At 41.0% G+C, this 12490-nt stretch overlaps 1 protein-coding gene across 8 annotated transcripts in view; it reads right to left on the bottom strand.

The window, feature by feature from the left end:
- HTT (huntingtin) overlaps nucleotides 1-12490 on the bottom strand; it is a 454323-nt gene that overhangs the window by 253271 nt on the left and 188562 nt on the right. For all 8 annotated transcript variants that reach the window (XR_006413521.1, XM_044417924.1, XM_044417925.1 and 5 more), the window contains one exon: nucleotides 10357-10467. Coding sequence is in view for 7 of the 8 variants with exons in the window: in XM_044417924.1 (XP_044273859.1) it covers nucleotides 10357-10467 (111 nt within the window). In the remaining variant the exon portion in view is untranslated. The remainder of the gene's footprint in view (nucleotides 1-10356; nucleotides 10468-12490) is intronic.

The raw sequence follows: 12490 nt of genomic DNA, 5'->3' as shown, positions 1-12490 counted from the left end.
CAGCCCAGTATTTTTAGGTATGGTTTGGATACCTCCTTCACTGGAGACCAAAAGGAATCTTCTCACTAAGCAGCGTTGGTGAACAGGTTGACTGAGATTGTGCCTCATGTATTGAAAAGGTTGTAGAAGGTCCTGGTGTTCAGCTTCTCACTAAGATTGAGGAAATAGCTAAGGCAGAAAATCCTCATTTTTGAAAAGTCTGTAAGTAACAATAACCTCTAGTGGGTACTGGACTGACCTTTCTCCCTCCTCTTTATTAGAGCTGCTGGGATAATCTGAAGGAGGAGGGAAGGAAAGCTTGCATCAGGCTGTAGAAGAGGAGATGGTGTGGCTTGGCAGCTAAGAGTTCTACCACATTCAAGGATCTGGGATCAGGCACTCCTACTATAGACTCCTCAGCTGTGTGCTGCTTGATCTATTCTTATATGACCAGCATCACCTTATTTTTGTAAAAAAATGGTTTAAACTTTAGTAGCTTGCAAAAGCTGTGGAATGCTAATGAAATCAGTTTCTTCCTTTTGCAAGCACCTAAGAGACATAAAATGGAGCAGGTGGGTCTCCCTGGTGGATAACTGTGTAGTTGCTGATACTGGAAAACGGTGCAAGATTTTCACACAAAATGAGGGAACCTGCACTTTGGAAAGGGACTGAAGGAAAGGCCTACCAATCAGCTGCTGCTAATCTATTAAGGTATCCATCCAGGAGAATAAAGGTACATGTCCAAAGTGTGGCTGCCCCTGATATAGACTGAGCCAAAGGACCTGTAGGAAGACTGATGGATGGAATTTTAGTTGCTTGTGAGGTAAAATAGTTGCCAGTGTGGTCCAATAGCTAGTGTCACTGAAAAGCACACAGGATGATAAGTTTGGCCTGCCTATGGACAGTGGAGGTTATGAATAGGAGGGCCAGGAATGCTCATGCTCAGCAACATTCTTCCAACTCCTCTTCAAATTTACCTTATTCACATTTTTGTTTTGGATCTATTTTTTGTTTGAATGAGGAAAGTGCACATTTTAATGTGTCTTTTTTCCCAAAGTGTGCACTTTTTCCCTATTGAATAACACACAAAAATATGCATTTAAAGTAAAGATAACAGTTTAATATTTTTGTATTTTAAAAGTTGTTGTAAAAAGTGAGGCTGCAGAACTGGTGGGAAATCTTTTTATCACTGCTAAATTCATTATTGCTGTGAAAGGGAGACTACCTATTGCTCCTAAACAATAGTGGATTGATGAGATCAGGTACATTGCTTCAATGGTGAAGTTAAAAGAATTTGTTTAGCTATGGGAAGGCAAACAGAAAGATAATAAATTTGAACAACTCTAGATGCCATTTATTATTTATACGAAACAGCAATATGATATGGACATTATTAAATTTGGGGCTTTTGCAAAGCTGGTCTTGGGACCACTTAATAAGGAGGAAGGGGATCCATTGACTGATGTGAAGGAACAGGCACAGATGCTGAATGACTATTTTGCCTCTGTGTTCTCCCCAAAGCAGGACGGAGGAGGTCCGCATGGGAGATTAGATGAGGCCGGGGACTTAGGGGCACAGATTAGCGTCACCCCACTAGAAGTCGAGGGGCTCCTCAGGGCATTGGACATTACAAAGGTGCCAGGCCCTGATGGGTTACACTCGAGAGTACTTAGAGAGTTGGCAGGGGTTCTCTCATGCCCACTGGCCTCCATTTTTGAGTCCTTGTGGAGAATGGGTGAAGTTCCAGAGGACTGGGCGGTGGCATCAGTGGTCCTAATTTTCAAAAACGGTAGTAGAGGGGACATTGGGAACTACAGACCAGTTAGCATTATATCAATTGTAGGAAAGACAATGGAAAGGCTCATAATAGCGAGAGATCTAGAAACCCTAGATAGAGAAGGGAGGTTGACAGCCACACAACATGGCATCCTCAAAAACAGATACTGTCAGACAAACTTTGTGGAATTCTATGACCAAGTTTCAAGGTGGCTAGACGGAAGGGACACAGGGGATGTAGTTTACCTGGATTTCAGCAAGGCCTTTGACAAAGGGCCACATGATATCCTGATTGAGAAATTTTGGTACAGACCAATGCACTGTCTGATGGATTAGGGCATGGTTGACTGACAGAAAGCAGAGGGTAATCATTAGTGGGGAATCATCAGGATGGTGGCCTGGATGACAAGCGGGGTCTGCCTGGGCTCTGTCCTGTGGCCGATCCTGTTCAATATTTTCATCAACGACACAGAAGAAGGGGTGAACAGGGGGAAGGAGCTTACCAGCTTGGAAGATGGCTGCTTAAGAATGGAACTCCTGTCTTGATGAAACATTTGTTGAGGCCTGCTTACACTTATGTCGGGCATGCCAAGATTTTGATACTATCTAAACTTTAGGTAGATTATGCTGATAATTATTAATATGAATCAGCAAGGTAAGAGAGGCAAAGACTGTTGAAATGAGGATCGGAGAAGTACAACTAATGGACTCAGACTTCTTCATGGGAGTTACTGAAGCTTCTCAGAGCAGCGAGACAGTAGAAGACTGCAAACAATATTATTATACGAAAACAGTCCAAGTGTTTTAAGATAAGAATGTGAATGGTAAGAATTAATTACTTTCAGAGGAAAATCAGAAGAGAGCTCCTCTTTATTACTCTTTACTAGTCTACCGATATTACTTAAGAAGGCATTGGGCATAAGTGGATTTTTTTTCTATTTGTCTATCATACATTAGTTAGAGGCCTGGTATTAATAGTTTATATATATGAACTTCATTGGAAAAATTGAAAAGATCCTAGTTATCTAAAGTAGATAAAAATGTCATTTGCTACAGTAATCCCCTTCTGTTTATACAACGACTCTTCTTGAAGTAGAACTCCATCTTGTGGATAAGGTGCATTACCACCTCTTTGCATACTTTTGGCTTTCCTCTTCCTGCTTTCTTTCTTGATTGAATCCATGCTTAAAACATGGCTGATAGTCGACGGGATTAAGTTAATAATTCAGACTTGTTTGAAATGAAAACAGTGATAATTTCAACAATACAGTTATTAAATGATAAGTTGAAGCAGGAGCTCTTGGAGGAGTTGAGAGCACTTAGAACAGACTTGAAAGAGCTTAAAAAACAGTTGGGAATTCTGGAAAGCCAGATTAATACAAATTTTACGAGGATCTTTCACCAGGAGACTTTATCCAAGGAACTTCAAAAATGTGTAATTCAATTACAGGATTCCTAAAGCAGAGCTAACATTAGAATTAAGAATTAGCTGCAAGCACCTGGAGAGGCACAACTTATACAAAAGATTCAAAGCTGGATGAGTGACATGTGTAAAGAACTTCAATTCTCTGACTAGGACCTTGAAAGTATTAATTGAGTGGGTCTAAAGAGACCTGGTGGCGCCCCTAGAGATGTTTTACTGAGGTTTGTGAACTATCGAAAAAAGGAAAAGTTTATGGGGGTTTTTTTAAGGCAAAATCCGAAGACTTTATCTATTGGGCAAGTGCCGATCCAGGTTTATAATGACTTCTGTTTTGAAATGTTACAATTTAGAAGGAAAATGAAAAGTGTGCTGGCATTGTTGAGAGAAAAATCTATTAATTATACCTGGGGACATTCTGTTTTTCTGCGAATTCAACATAATGGGAAGTATTATTCAAAATATTTTCTGGAAGATGTTTTAACATGGTTGAGAGATTATGGTTTTTTATCACCTCAGGAATATGACAACCAGATGGACAAATTGTTGACACAAGTCAGTGATTTAGACTAGGACACATCAGAGGGGGAGGATCCCAGGTCACCAGAGCAACCACCAATAGGAGAGCAAAATAATACAGGGACTGGATCAAAACAGGAGATTGCTAAACCGCCAAGAAAAAGGAGGGGGAAGAAATAATGATGAACTGAAGGGAAGATGATCCTTTCAGTTGTTTGAGTTAAAACAAATATAGAATGAAACAACTGGGTCAAAGCTGAAAGGACACTCAGTTGCGGATGTATGTGGTGGTGAAAGGAGAGTCTGATACTGTAAAGATCTATACTCCATAGGAACCTGGAATGTAAGGTCTATGAATCAAGGCAAGCTGGACATGGTCAAATAAGAGATGATAAGACTGGCCATCGACATCTTGGGAATCAGTGAACTAAAATGGATAGGAATGGGTGAATTCAATTCAGATGACCATCAGGTATATTACTGCGGGCAAGAATCCCTCAGAAGAAATGGAGTAGCCTCCATAGTCAATAAAAGTGCAGGAAAAGCAGTACTGGGATATAATTTCCAAAATGACGGAATGATCTCAGTTTGAATCCAAGGCAAACCATTCAACATCACAGTAGTCCAAGTCTATGCCCCAACCACTGATGCTGAAGAGGTTGAAGTTTACCAGTTCTATGAAGGCCTACAACACATATGGACATCACCAGACGGTCAACACGGAAATCAGACTGACTATGTGCTTTGCAGCCAAAGATGGAGAAGCTCTATACAGTCAATAAAAACAAGACCAGGAACTGACTGTGGCTCAGATCATGAGCTTCTTGTTGCAAAATTTAGACTTAAATTGAAGAAAGTAGGGAAAAGCACTAGGCCACTCAGGTATGACCTAAATCATATCCTTGATGAATATACAGTAGAGGTGACAAATAGATTTAAGGAACTGGATCTGATAGAGTGCCTGAAGAACTATGGATGGAGGCTCACAACATTGTACAAGAGGTAGCAAGTAAAACCATCCCAAAGAAAAAAGAAATGCAAGAAAGCAAAATGGCTGTCTGAGGAAGCTTTACAAATAGCTGAGGAAAGAAGGGAAGCGAAAGGCAAGGGAAAAAGAGAAAGATACATCCAATTGAAAGCAGAATTCCAGAGAACAGCTAGAAGAGATAAGAATGCCTTCTTAAATGAACAGGGCAAAGAAATTGAAGAAAACAATAGAATAGAGAGGACCTGAGATCTCTTCAAGAAAATTGGAGATATGAAGGGAACGTTTCATGCAAAGATGGGCATGATAAAGGACCAAAATGGCAGGGACCTAACAGAGGAAGAAGAGATTAAGAAGAGGTGCAAGATTACACAAAAGAACTATACAAGAAAGAGCTTAAGGTTCCTGATAACCAGGATGAGGTGGTAACTGACCTTGAGCCAGACATGCTGAAATGTGAAGTCAACTGGACCTTAGGAAGTCTGAGCAACAACAAAGCTAGTGGAGGCAACAATATTCCAGCTGAGCTATTCAAAATCCTAAGACGATGCAGTAAAAGTGCTACACTCAATATGCCATCAAATTTGGAAAACTCAACGGTGGCCACAGGATTGGAAAAGGTCAGTTTACATTCTGATCCCAAAGAAGGGTAATGCCAAAGAATGTTCAAACTACCACACCATGGACTCATTTCACATGCTAGCAAAGTTATGCTCAAAATTCTACAAGCTAGGCTCCAGCAGTATGTGGCTCGAGAACTATTAGAAGTACAGGCAGGATTTCAAAGAGGGAGAGGAACTAGAGATCACATTGTCAACATGCGCTGGATCATGGAGAAAGCTAGGGAGTTCCAGAAAAACATCTACTTCTGCTTCATTGACTATGCTAAAGCCTTTGATTGTGAGAAGCACAACAAATTGTGGCAAGTTCTTAAAAAGATGGGAGTACCTGACCATCTTATTTGTCTCTTGAGAAACATATATGCAGTTCAAGAAGCAACAGTGAGAACTGGACACGGAACCATTGATTGGTTCAAAACTGAGAAAGGAGTTCGGCAAGGCTGTATACTGTTGCCCTGCCTATTTAACTTATATGCAGAGCACATCAGGAGAAAGGCTGAGCTAGATGAATCACAAATTGGAATGAAGATTGCTGGGAGAAATATCAACAACCTCAGATATGCAGATGATACCACTCTCATGGCAGAAAGTGAAGAGGAACTAAAGAGCCTCTTGATGCAGGTGAAAGAGGAGAGCACAAAAGTTGGCTTGAAACTCAAGAAAAATAAAATCATGGCATCCAGTCCTATCATTTCCTGGCAAATAGATGGGGAAGAAATGGAGGTAGTGACAGATTTTATTTTCCTGGGCTCCAAGATCACCACAGACGGGGACTGCATCCAAGAAATTAAAAGGCGCTTGCTCCTGGGGCGGAAAGTTATGGCAAATCTAGACAGCATACTAAACAGCAGAGACATCACCCTGCCAACAAAAGTGTGTCTAGTCAAGGCTATGGTTTCCCCGGTTGTAATGTATGGCTGTGAAACCTGGACCATAAGGAAGGCTGAGCGCCGAAGGATTGAGGCCTTTGAATTGTGGTGCTGGAGAAGACTCCTGTGAGTCCCTTTGACTGCAAAGCAATCAAACTGGTCAGTCCTAGAGGAGATCAACCCTGACTGCTCTTTAGAAGGCCAGATACTGAAGATAAAACTGAAATACTTTGGCCACCTAATGAGAAGGAAGGACTCACTGGAGAAGAGCCTAATGCTGGGAACAACAGATGGCAAAAGAAGAAGGGGACGGCAGAGAATGAGGTGGCTAGATGGAGTCATTGAAGCATTCTGTGTGAGCTTAAGTGGACTCCAGGGGATGGTGGAGGACAGGAAGGCCTGGAGGAATGTTGTCCATGGGGTCGCGATGGGTCAGACAGGACTTCACGACTAACAACAAAAACAACAACAACAATTACTCAATAAACTGGTTGAAACTATGCAATAATAGAATTACAAAGAGTATGTCGATCAACGTAAAGGAGAATTGTTTTAAAGTAATTTGGAAGTAGTATAATACACCGGTAAGGTTAAACAGAATTAATTCTGAAATAACACCTCTTTGTTGGAAGTGCAAAAAAGAACAAGGGACTTATTATCCTATGTGGTGGTTGTGCAAAATTAAACAGAAAGAATGGGCAATGATATTTAAGGAAATTAGTGATATTATGGATAGAAAGATTTTGATGTGCCTGATTATTGCACTTTTGAATACTTTTTTTGGATTCACAATTAGACAGAGCACAAGAATTTATTATTATTTTGCTTACTGCCGCCAGATTGCAAATGGCTAAAAACTGGAAAGGTATAGATTTAATCAAAAGTGTTGATTGGTATAATGAAATGTGGAACTTAGCCATTAATGACAAATTAACATGTGCTTTGAAAATTAGGAGAGGGAAAAGAAAAAGAAATGATTTTACAATTCTATGGATTTTTTTTTACTATATGTATTAGAGAAACATAAAGGGAAATATACAGTGAAAGATTCACTGCATGTTTGGAGGGACACGGGGTATATCGGTGATCTTTTGTAAGCTTTACTTCCAAGTCTGATGGGAGCACTATGTTGTTATGTATAGTTTTAGCTTATGATATGTATAATTTTTAGTCTATGCATTATGTAATTTATGTTATTTGTATAATTTTGTCATGTAGTTTTTGTAAATAAAAAATAAAAATAATTAATGAAATGAAGAAGAAGGGGTGAACAGTCTGCTGATCAAATTAGCAGATGATACTAAAATGGGAGCAGTGGCCACAACTGAGGAGCAGGTACTAAGGATCCAAAAGGATCTGGACAGACTATGTAAGTGGGCAGGAGACAACAGGATGGCATTCAATGTGGATAAGTGCAAGGTCTTGCACTTGGGGCATAGGAATGGGTGTCATAAGTACAAGTTAGGGGACAAGTGGCTGGAGTAGCACTTGTGAAAGGGATCTTGGGGTACTGATTGACTGCAGGCTAAACATGAGTCAGCAGTGTGATGCAGTGGTCAAGAGGGCAAATGCCACCCTTGATTGCATAGCCAGAAGCGTGGCTTCTAGATCGAGAGAGATATTACTACCACTCTGTACGACTCTGGTGCACCTGCAACTGCAGTATTGTGTTCAGTTCTGGACCCCTCATTACAGGAAGGATATAGGCAGGTTAGAGTCAGTGCAGCGTAGGGCCACAAGGTTGGTGGCTGGATTGCACGGAAAGCTGTATGATGCGAGACTGAGGGAACTGGATCCTTTCAGCCTGGAGAAAATGAGACACCAAGGGAATCTGTAGATGACATTTAGGTATGTGAGGGGATGTCACACAGATGTGGGTAGAGACCTGTTCTCCCCTGCAGAGGAGGGCAGGGCACATTCCACTCCACAGGGAGCAAATCTCAGGGAACCAAGGTTCCATTTGGATGCCAAGTACTTCCTGACAGTTAGGACCCCAAGGGTATGAAATGGGCTTCCATGGGAGCTGGTTGAGGCCCCATCAGTGAAGGTGTTCAAGGATAGGCTAGACAGGCACATGGTAGGCATGTCGTGAGTGGAACCAGCTAGAGCTGGGGGGTCAGACTAGATGGCCCAGGAGGCCCTTCTGACTTGCTCTCTATGTCTAATTTATTGCGAATATTGTGTGTTGGAAAATTTAGGATTAGTTTGCTTGGCGATCGTTAGAGGTGTACAGATTTTATTTGTAATTATGATTTTATGTAATGTGTGTGATGTTTTGTTGGTATATTTATAATAAATGTAATAACAATTAAACAGCAAAAGATAAAATTCTTATTCTTTAGACATTCATTTTTCTAAATCATGACTGCAAGTTTAAAAAGTAAAAAAGGTAGTTTCCCCATGACATTAAGTCCAGTCATATTCAATTCTAGGCAGCAGTGCTCATCTCTGTTTCTTAGCCAAGGGAACCAGCATTTGTCCGCGGACAGTTTTCGTGGTCATGTTGCCACCATGTCTATATGCCAAGGTGCACACAATGCTGTTACCTTCCCACCTATGTGGAACCTATTTATCTACTTGTATTTGCATGCTTTCAAACTGCTATGTTGGCAGGAGCTGGGACAAAACAATGGGTGCTCATCCCATTGCGCAGATCTGAACTGCCGACCTTTCGATCTACAAGTCCAGTGGCTCAGCAGTTTAACCACTGTATCACCCACATCCCTGCAAGTTTAGGAATGTGCAAACTCCCCTCCTCCCCAAAAACCACCTGTATTCTGGTGTTCAAATGCAGCAAGACTTAATTATTTACAAACTGGGGGGGGGGGGGGGGGAATCAAACATCCCAGGGTAGGCCATTTGAAGACTACTGTGGGCAGTGCTGTTTGCTCAGAAGGTGAAGCAGAAGGGACCTCTGAGGTCTGGTAAGCTTCAACAGCATCACATATTGGGAGGATGCAATCAGCTGAGGAATATTTGTGACTGCTGAATTCTAACATACCTAACTCTTTTATATTTAGCAGGTTCTGAAACTGATTTCTTCCCAGTAGGTGTCAAGGGGAAGCAGAACAAAGAGCCTTTTACAGGTGGAAAATAAGATACGAGGGAAGCTGAAATGCATTGTCTTGTTTTAAAGCAGATAGCTAGACTGAAAAAATAAAGTAGAAATTCCATGAGGAGGAAGAAAGGGGAACAAGTGAGTAAAGGAAGTAAATGGAGTAACTTGGAGATGTAGCTCTGTTCTAGATAAAGGTATGGATGAAGTAGAAGAGAAACTAAGGAATACCAATACTAAATAAAGAAACATGGCTTCCAGAGCAAGAGAACTATTTAACCCAAGGATAGCATCTTCACTCCAGAAAGAAGAAAGGTAAGCAGTGTCATTTCTCACCTACACTATTTCTCAAGTAGTAGTTCCTAATACTGCCCTGGAGAGTGCTAGGGAACTTCCCCTCAGAGTTTCAAGGATTCTCATGCCGCACACAGAACTACTTCTGGAAAAAGGGACAAGATACAAAAAGCCACAAGCGCAAGCTCACCACATAGCCCTTTGGTCAGAAGCCAGGGGTATGTGAATAATAGCAGAGTTTACATCAAGGATGGGGAATATCTGTCCCTGCTGCTGTTGTTGGAAGTATATCTCCCATAATTCTTGACCACTGCTGACCAGGGCTGAGGAGAGCTGGAGTTCAAGCTCATCTGGAATATAACATATTCCACACCCCTGGTTTATATATACTGAAGTCCAACCAAAATCAATGTTATGAAATACAAATACAAAACAGGATTTTGGCCCAGAATTGTGACCCAATGGATTATATGACAAACATTATGCATGTACAGACTTTTCTCCAATTTCTGTTCCATAAAAGCCTGTTGCACTTTTTAAAAACCACTTCTGGAGATGCAAAAGCAGGAAATCACTTCCAGAAACCACTATCAGAAGCCTTGCTGTGGAGTGCAAGCTGTTATGAACAACTGAAAGAGTTCTCAGAATTCAAATCTTTAATGGTAACTTTCAGTACCACAAATAGGACCAGAAATTATTTTGCACAACCCTACATGCAAAGCCAGGAAGGTTGTAAAACTATCAAGTCTGAGCACGATCAGTATCACATTGACACTTGTTTTTTGTAGGTGATTTAGTATAAAGGTACTTAAAATAATTATAACTTATAATGAACTCACTTTTCCAATGTCTTGAAGAGTTGCAACCTCTAAAATTTGAGAGAGGACATCCAATGCAGATCGCAGAAATCCACCAAATTTTTCACTGCTGTTCTGAAGATCCAGTGTAACCTTGCCACACACACACACAATACACAACAAAGTGAGAAGATAATATACTTAGCAAGCTTTGAAACAGCAGCTCCAGCTGCAATTTTATTTCCAATTACCTGACAATGATTCCCATTGAAATGCTTCTTATTAGGCATGTATAGGATTACACTGCCAGAACCCTATCAATAAACAACTTGCCACAAAGAAATTAAGCTAGAGAAGATGACAAGCAATATGAATTACTTGTGTGAATTCTTTGCATTACCTATTTGTTAGATTTGCTATATTTTGTTATTAATATAATGTAATCCCCAGCTTGACAGGAATTAGAGGGCAGGAAGACTGACTGGATGTTGCAAGTATATTACAGACATTTTGGATTTTTCTTATAGTCACTATGGCTGCCTTTGGTTTTTTTCTTTATTTGTTTTAAACCATCATAAACTATATTTTTGGGAAAACTTCCCAGACTGAACCAAAAATAGTAAAAAAAAAGAAAAAAGACCACTTTAGGTGAGGAAGTAATGAACAGCATTCACTGGAACTGCTGCAGTATGACGAAATTCACACAAGATGGAAGTTTGTTTATTTAAAGCTTTTGTATGCTGTCCTATTATACAAGATCTCAGGACGGCTTACAATATTTAAAAGAACAATTAAAACAGCAATTTCAATAAATAATAGAACAGAACAGAACAATAAATCACAAAACAAACAGAGCGACTGAAGGTTAAAAGCTGTTAAATTTTAAAATACTGTTTAAATAAAAAGGTTTTGGCCCGGCACCAAAAAGAGTATAACTTGGTGCAGGCGTACCTCTGGGAAGTACATTCGAGTCTGGATGCCACAGCAGAGAAGGCCCTATTCCGAGTTGATGACCTTTTTTACCTCTCTTAGAGAGGGTTCCCAGAGCAGGGCTTCTCCCATAGATCTTAAGGGGTGTGAGGGCATAGCTATGCAACAGGTTTCTCTCATGGTCTAAACTGAGAAGCTCAAACATGTCATATATGGCAGAGCTTGGGCCAGGATGACATGCGGGTGGGGATTCTGACACTGCATCCTGATTCTAATAATATCTGAGGTACCTCCAGTAAGTGCAGAGTAACTAGACAGGGTCCTTCAGTAAGGGTAGACCCTGAATAACCTCCAGACAGGACCCCTAAAGGCTGGACCAAAGGCACCTATGGAAAAGACAGCCGAATATCCATCCTGACAAAGTCACAGCACTAGAAAGTGAGGAAACACATATAAAGCACATAGCAAGTAGGCTGTGGAGGAGCAAAGGTTTACTTAACAGAAAAAGTCCATTCTGAATAGATTCTGAAGCCAGAAAGGCAGACTGCTTACCTGTAACTGTTATTCTTTGTACTGTCATCTGCACCTACCTGGAGCCTATTTCCAGGAAGATTCAATAGCTAAGAGTGTTATGTATGGCAGGAACGCTTCCCCCAATCTGACATTCAAATGTGATGGCCATTTTCTTCAGTTCCAAACAAGACCACTTGGTTGGCTTGAGAATGAGGTAGTATTGACCTCACATTCAGCAAGGTAGTGCAACAAGGGGAAAGTCAGGTTGTTTACCTTTAACTGTTGTTCTTTGAGTGGTCATCTGTGCATTCACACATATGGGCTCTGTACCCCTGTGAAGCCTGTTGTTAGGAAGATTCCAGTTAGGCATTCAATTGGGCAGAAGCCACTCCCCTTCCTGTTCCAGGGGCTCCCGCCCATTCCCTCAATTCTGTTGAGACCACCACGAGTCCTAGAACCAAGGGAGGAGTCTTGTGCTTGCTAGATCCAGCCTGAGTGCCCTCAGCTAGTAAGGAAGCAATTGTTAGAGGGATGACACCAAGTGAAGTAGGTAAGCAGGTTGTGTGAATGCATATACAACCACTTGAAGAATGACAGTTACATGCAAGCAACGTGACTTTTGTCTTTGTGGTCTCTGTGTAGTGTGCTTTTGGGCAACTAGTGAACTTACCTTGAGAAGAACAGAGGTAGGGTGTTGCCACTGGAATGGACTACTCTGTCAAAGCAGCAGTCA

Source organism: Varanus komodoensis, unplaced genomic scaffold (assembly GCF_004798865.1).
Source record: "Varanus komodoensis strain SLA01 unplaced genomic scaffold, ASM479886v1 scaffold9, whole genome shotgun sequence".
Taxonomy (NCBI): Eukaryota; Metazoa; Chordata; class Lepidosauria; order Squamata; family Varanidae; genus Varanus; species Varanus komodoensis.
This window is presented reverse-complemented; position numbering and strand designations above follow the sequence as displayed.